General features: G+C 37.6%; 1 protein-coding gene across 2 annotated transcripts in view; it reads right to left on the bottom strand.

Annotated features, from left to right (window-relative positions):
* LOC109837209 (endoplasmic reticulum metallopeptidase 1) overlaps nt 1-5987 on the bottom strand; it is a 59671-nt gene extending 53684 nt beyond the window's left edge. Inside the window, exons 1-3 of one of the 2 annotated variants that reach the window (XM_020405348.1) lie at nt 5915-5987; nt 5751-5836; nt 4196-4297 (exon numbers count right to left, since the gene is read on the bottom strand). In XM_020405348.1, the coding sequence (XP_020260937.1) occupies nt 4196-4257 (62 nt within the window). In that variant the 5' untranslated portion in view covers nt 4258-4297; nt 5751-5836; nt 5915-5987. Of the gene's footprint in view, nt 1-4195; nt 4298-5750; nt 5837-5914 lie in introns of those variants that run through there. The other variant, XM_020405349.1, reaches the window with a different exon arrangement.

The following is a 7691-nucleotide window of genomic DNA, read 5'->3' as shown; positions in this document are numbered from 1 at the left end:
ATCGTTTCGCAAGGCGTTGATGTTGCCTTTGGCGGGCTCTCTTCGAGAGAGTCACCACGCCCCCTGCGGCAGAAGGGTTGGCCAGAGCAGATCTGACCTGGTTGGAAACTGGAGGAATCTCTCCCGATGCGACTTTGGCATCAAACGGGGCGAGATCTTCGTTGGTGGCTTCGACTTCTTCAAACCAACGAGTTTTTTTCCTGGAGGAGAACTTGGACTTCTTGGACTTGCGGGGGTTGGTTGATCTAGACGAGGATGAAAGGTATTCCTCGAACTTGGTCTGATCGAACTCGTATTCGACCTCCTCGGAACTAAACTATTTGATGGTGATAGGTGAGATGGGAACATCAGCGGAAGCTGGGAGGGCAATGCTTGAGGAGGCAAAGTCTTCAATTTGTTTCCACACATCATCAGAAAAAGGTGCAAGTGACAAGTAGAAGCAGGAAGCAAGTCTTGAATTAGGTTGTAGATGTCATTGCTCTGCTTCTCCCGTACAGTAACACTCATTACAAAGGGATGAATTAATGTTAAACGAAATGAAAGTGATTGAAGATTAGGAGGACCAGGTGTGCTCTGATATCAAATTGGTACAGCCAGAAAGAAGAACACTAAGTTGCATAGGTACGCCCGTACGTGAACAGGTACTGGTACGGGAATTGGTATGGGCATGGAACACAGCAAATTTGTAAATGGTAGGGTACGGGGACATGGGTATATGTGCGTGTTATATATATTTATGTGTTAAAAACTTAAAATTAGTAATTTACATAAGATTAATTTTGTTTTTACATTTAAATAAGATCAATATTTACGAAATAGATGTGAAGTGTAGGATATACATTTAAGAAGCATATGAGGAGTGTTTTAAATTTAAACATGTATTATATAATTGAGTATACACTGAATAAATGTATGCACATATTCAAAAGTGTCCACAAAGTTTCAGTACAAGCATGGGTACATGCCCAGTTAGCATAGGAAAAAAGAAAGAAGAACACCGAAACAAGATAACAAATCCTCAGCCTTTCCAAACCAACAAACCCTCAATTCCTTGAACTTTCAATATTGAAAGCTCTAAGGAATAGCCTTAGTTATTCTAGTTTGCTCAAGTTTTCATAAGAAAGGCTGCTTCCAGGCATTATCATAATGTAGAATTACTGACCAGCTTCTGATTAGAGTCCAGTGCACGAAGCTGCAGCTACAAGCACGATCTGGGAAGGGGTCAGACCACTTTGGGTCAATTGTATGTAACCCTATCTTGCATATTTCAAGCAGTAGTTTTCCTTTTCACAACTCTAACCCATGACTTCCAATCACACGGCGATAACTCTTCATTGTGCCATCCCCCCCAATTAGGTTTTATAGAAAAATGAATAAAAATCCAAGGAACGAAGTATCAAATGTGAATCGTGAAACACACGTTGTTGATTGCATGGAGCTAAAGGATAAGTGATACCTGCCTTAGATTGCATGAAACTGAAGGATAAGTGATGCAGGATAGATTCAAATCCGATCTGAATCTGGCAAAAGATTCAATGGATATTAATTTAGGATCTCTTTTATAGATTTGATTTTTCTATTAGTTGAGATCTATTGATCGGATTGAGCTTATTGTTTAATTAGGATTGGATTTGTTATTTTGTTAGGACGTGTTATTTGATTTTTATCTATTAGTTCGGATTAGGGCTTTGTTTTAGTTCTATAAATAATGTATGTTTTCATTTGAGGGAGGAGAGAAGAATGTTTGAGAGATATCCAGCATAAGAATTGCAACTACTATTTGGCATATGAGTTGCCAGCATGTGAAGTGCCCGGGTGTGAAGCCTAAATTTGTATCTTTTTATTTATTAAATGAGAAATGTAATTCCAATGTTTGTGTGTTTTTTATCCAATTAAATCACACTTAGCAAATCTCCACCACCCATTCTCGACATTTGGTCTCGAAACCGAAAAGATCCACTATTGCAACTTCTACATTAGCAACGCAGCAATTGAAAAGTACAATGATATCCATTTAGGATTGAGATAGAAGCCTCGTTTGGCAAAGGGTTAAGTGAAAGGTTAAGGAGAGTTCACTCATCCTTAGCCTGCGAAACACACAAGATTTACACATTGTCTAAACTGAGTTAACCCCTGATAATTTGCCAAACACAAAAAATAATAGAAGGGTTTACAAATCCTTTTAAAGAGGTTAAAATGAGTTAATCTCTCAAAACAAGGGTTCTACAAATCCATCATTTTAGACAGGACAAGAGATAACCCCTCTATTTTTAAAGAAAGTGGTCATAATTTTTTTTATTTCCAAAACACAAAAAATAACCACAAGAATTAAAATTAACTAACCTAAAGGATTAAAAAATTTAACCCTTCGTATTAACAAATGGGCTAACTATGTTAACGTTTCTCCTTAGTCCCTCCTCTTTAACCATTTACCAAATGGGGCCTTAAGGATTTGATTTTTCTTTTAGTTGAGATCTTTAATTAGGATTGAGTTTGTTGTTTGGTTAGGATTGAATTTGTTATTTTGTTAGGATGCATTATTTGATTTTTATCTATTAGTTCGGATGAGGAATTTGTTTTGGTTATATAAATAATGAAGTACTTTTTCATTTGAGGAAGGAGAGTGTTTGTAAGAAACCATGCATGTGCATTGCAACTAATATTAGGCGTGTGAGACCGCCATGGGAAGTGCCCAAGTGTGAGGCCCATCATTTGTATCTTTTCTTTATAAAATAAGAGATGCAATTTTAATGTTTCTGATTTATATTTTTTTATCCAAATAAGTCTCCACAACAAATCTCCACTATCTGTTTTGCATCAATAAGTGGCTCCAAAAATTACATAGGAAAAGAGAGATCTATTATGAATAAATTGGCAACTACAAGGATGATATTGAACCAATGTTTTAAATATCGGATATCGGAAAAATATTGGATAGCCAAAATTCATATTGAATTGCAGATATCAGAAAAATATCAGGGATATATGGTAAATATCGAAATGCAATAACAAATATTTTCTTGTATAGTATAATGCACTAAAATATAATCTCAACATACTTAATAAAAATTTAAGCATATAAAATGTAAATATTATATGTTTAGGATCACTAATCAACCTTGTAAAACAAAAAAGTACAAATTAGCGTTACAATATTTTTTCTGATTTTGAGGCCAAAACGTCATTTCATATAATGGAAAAGTCATGATATGTCACCCAAAAATTACCAAACACAGTATATTGTATTGCAACAAGCGGTATAAAAGGACATATCGGTCAACATATCAGCTGATATATCGACTATATCGGGGATATATTGCCCAAAATAGCCAAAAAACGGTAAATGATATTTTGAGATCATTTCGGTTGCAGCAAGCCCTGTAAAAGGACATATTGGGGATATATCGGGCCATATCGGAATATTTAAAACAATGATTAGAACGTTCACATCTTCTTCAATCTTCAATGGACAAAGTAACTCTTCAATCTTTGGATAGACTTCCAACACCAACATTGAGAAAACTTCATGAGTCAGAGGGATATCAGTGGATATCACTGGAAGCAAAACAACATATGAGAGGAAACTCTTTATTCCCCTTCCTCCCTCCTTCCCTCTCTCTGTGTTCATTCTCTGCAGAACATGTTGACCGCTATAAACAAGGAAGCCAAAAGTGTGCGCACCAAAGCCTCACAAGAAATCAACACAAACTCTAGTTCCTTCTCCTATTTCTCATAGACCAAATGATCAGGTTCCGTTTGAATTTCTTGATTAACACATCGCAGAAAACACCCTATACTATAAGTCTGTAAGAGTGATATTTGCCTTCTACTACCCAAAGGCATTTGACAACAACCATGATGTGTAACACAGAAAATATATAAACTCACCATTAAAGGAAGGCATATGCATACATACAACAGAACAAAACATAACATTAACATATCATCTAGAAATCATTACTCTATGTCAGTGGCATTCAAACATTGTGAATAACTAGTTATTAGTACCATATTTTATGGCATCATGACTTAAAATGCATTTGGAAAGTATCATACACAAATCAAAGCCATATGGAACTCAAACCATATAATCCACATTGTTCAGTCGTATAGTTGGAAGCACATAAACATTTAGGCTGAAATATCATTCCCTGAAAAAAGCAAAAGGAAAAGTTACGTAACCTAGTAGACATACCTCATGGCAATATTTTTATGATTCCTGTACCCAAGAGCAATGCTATGGCGCAAAAACATCATGCTGAAAGAACCGCTAACAAGTGTTTCATCAATCTCCACTCTGTCAAATGGAAAAAGATAAAACTTATGTAATGCGGGATAGTCAACTTCATATAAAACAAGTACAAAATGGAAAAAAACAAACAGATATCTAAAGTTCCTTTGCAAACTAGAACAGGATTATAAACTTCTTGGACAGGTTAGATCTTAACAGCACATGACAAATGAACGGTGAACAATTTTAAAGACTAGCTACCCTGCATACTCTGTTAGCTGAATTTAGTGCAGCACAGTGAAGGTTCAGTCTAGAGTACAACTATAATTAATACTCAGCAGTTCCTATAAGTTCCAACAAGTTCCGAAAGTACTGCTGACCACGGGCCTATAGACGAATACATAACAACCCTGCAAACAAAATAAATGGACATTATTGTAGGGCCAACTGTTAGCAGCAATATGGTGGAGTATAAAAAGCCTCTGTATACACCAATTGTCAAATTCTCATTACCCTTTTCGAAATAGTGATTTATAATTGAGCCTTTACACAGTGGTTAAGTGGATTGATTATCATATAAGATGGTTTTTAATGGAAATGGATAAAGGTCCATGCAGAAGATTTCCTTAAAAGTTACATATAATTCTTTATCATTTGTATACATTTTAAGCCTGTCAGTGTTCTTTTATTATATTCCTTGTGAATGCAAACATTTTCTCCCGTACATATCTTTTGCTTCTATTCTCTTTGAAATTAGCATAGTACTTTGATGCTCAAGCAGTCTAAACCTAAACAGCGGCAGCACATCATGCTTCTACAAACAGGTAAACCACTGCTACCACATGTAAAAAAGAACAAGTTTACCTGCTTCCTTTATATTGCCTGATGTCCAAATCAATCGTTGTTTAGTTTACATGCAAAGGGATACTGGTAAGGTTCACCCGAGATGGTTTTCAATCAATAAACTAGTCCAGGCTTGTGAGCCCAGTTTTGTTTGATAATAAATTAATCAGTATTACCCCCAATACCAGTAAATGCAGTTTAAAGCCTTTTTAAGTAAATACATTATAACAAGCGGAACCAATCAATGAGACTATACATATCTATTGGTATCCTTACCGGTCTGATCGAGGGAACAACCAATAAACAACACCTGGGCGATGTTATAGCTTATAGCATAGGGGTGGGGGGAAAGTCGGGAGGGGTAGAGCTAGCTATCAAGCTGCTCCTACTGTCAGCTAGATTTATTCATGTTGAGCAATCACAGCAAAATCTCACATAACATAGTAACGCCCACAGCTAAAATTGACTATCCAATCAACCAGTCAGCACAAATTAACAATAAACACAAATCTCTGCTACTGTTATCCGTTGTAAGAACGTCTAAAGTCGAGGTGTCATTGTAACAAAGCAATCAGTAAACCAGCAAGCAAATAATATCCGAAATCGTTCAATCCAAACAAAATTCGCCCTAAAATAGAAAATCACCACAACTGTGAAAAGGATCAAATGAACTAACCTAAGCTGGGGCCCGGCCCGATCCGCCAAGGCCTGAAGCTGCCCCTTTATATACTCCGCCGCCTCCTCCAACCCCGGCTGCCCTTCCTACAAACAGAAACCCCAAACAATTAAGAATCTTTTTTTTTTCAGAGAAAGAATCAAGAACCGAAATTTAGAGGAGACCTGGCGGCCGACGATGTCGACGGAGAGCTTGTGGATGTGGCGGATGGGCACGGGCCTCGGAGAAGTCGGACGCAGCGGGCGCCTTCGTCGCCGAGGGCGCGACGTGGTGCATGTGGACGACGCTGTTAGGCGGCCGTACGACATATCGCCGTCACGACGGCGAGGACGCCAGGGAGCACTTCAACGCCATCGAGTCTTCCGAGATCGGTTGACCACGCGAGGGGGCAGGCCCGCCCCATTTGCGGGGGAATTATCTCTCTCTCTTTCCATTCGTCGTCGTCGCCTTGGAGAAATGAAAGAGGTTTTGGTTTTCCGCCGATCTTATGGGCTTGCAGGTATTGAGATTCGGGTCGGTGGTTGGCCGGTGGTGGCGCCGGTGGCTGGTCAAAGTTCGGACCACGGTGTGCGAAGTGGGTTTTTCACCACGCCTAATCCTTGCGTAGCTTCAGCTTTTCCAAAGTGCGGTACAATTCTCAAAACCAACCTTTTTGATTTTTTATTTTGCTAAAAAAGCAGCCATTTTTTACAAATATTTTGTAAAAACCGACCTGCGTTTCAGCCTCAGCCGCTGAAAGCAGGCTCGCGTTTTTTGAAAAAAGTTTCGCAACTATCACGGGAGTTTTGAACTCCCGCTGAAGTTTAGAGCTTTTAATTAAGCTGCTAAACTTCACGGCGAGCTTGATACTCCCGGAAGTTTCACAGTTCAAAAAAATTTTTTAACTGATTGAAACTTCACGGGAGTTCAACTCCCGTGAAGTTTAGCAACTTAATTAAAAGCTGCTAAACTTCACGGGAGTTCAACTCCCGTGAAGTTTCGGAAACTTTTTTTCAAAAACCGACCTGGTTTCAGCGCTGAGGCTGAAACCAGGTCAGTTTTTGCAAATAAAACTGAAATAGGTCGTTTTTTACAAATAAAAAACCAAAAGGGTTGGTTTTGAAAATTTGTCCTCCAAAAGTGATTATGAAAATTTACTGGGGCTCTTTTTTTTTTTAAGTAGTACGGTCAAGCGAACTCAAACAAAGGGTTAAGGAAGAGTGATTAAAGAGAAAGGTTAACTTAGTTAATCCATCTTGAAGAGTTAAAAAAATTCTAAACCTGTTTGGATACGATAGTTAAGACAATGGGTTAAGTCTTTTGTGTTTCGCAAATGAAGAGGGGTTAAATGAGATTAATCTCATTATTTTTTAAAAAAATATCACTTTCGCCCTTATTGAATATTTATAAATAATTACCTCATCAAAAACGAAAAAATTGGACAATTCCCATGTATACTAAGAACCCCATTATTTTTACAAGCCGCAAACAAATCAATATTTAGGACTGAAATAAAATATTAACATGCTTAAAAAAGTTTGTACTAAGCTAAGCATACATAACCATGGTCAACTTGCTGTAGGGAGACATACTCAGCTGAAGGAGGAATCAAAGTGAATTAACAAAGTAACCAGCTCCAGGATCAGGATGAATGCAACACACAACCATTTCTTCTTAAAATTGGATAAGGATTGGTCCCGACCAAGGTATTTGAAGATCACCAAACTGACCCTATAGGATCTGAATAAACAACCAAGAATTGAGTACATGCAACATACAACAATGGGATTAGTGCTGCACAGGGATGGACAAGAAGTGACAAAGCAGAAAAAAGTAATAATCAGATCCAAATTTTTTAACTACAAAATAGATAACGAGCTCAAATTTCAAACCCCATACTGAACAAACAATCTATTACATAACTCCGCAGGCCAAATACAAAGCCTAAAATTTTTTAAGCAG

Source organism: Asparagus officinalis, chromosome 4, assembly GCF_001876935.1.
Source record: "Asparagus officinalis chromosome 4, Aspof.V1, whole genome shotgun sequence".
NCBI lineage: Eukaryota > Viridiplantae > Streptophyta > Magnoliopsida > Asparagales > Asparagaceae > Asparagus > Asparagus officinalis.
The sequence above is the reverse complement of the archived record's forward strand: the minus strand, read 5'-3'. Positions and strand labels throughout refer to the sequence as shown.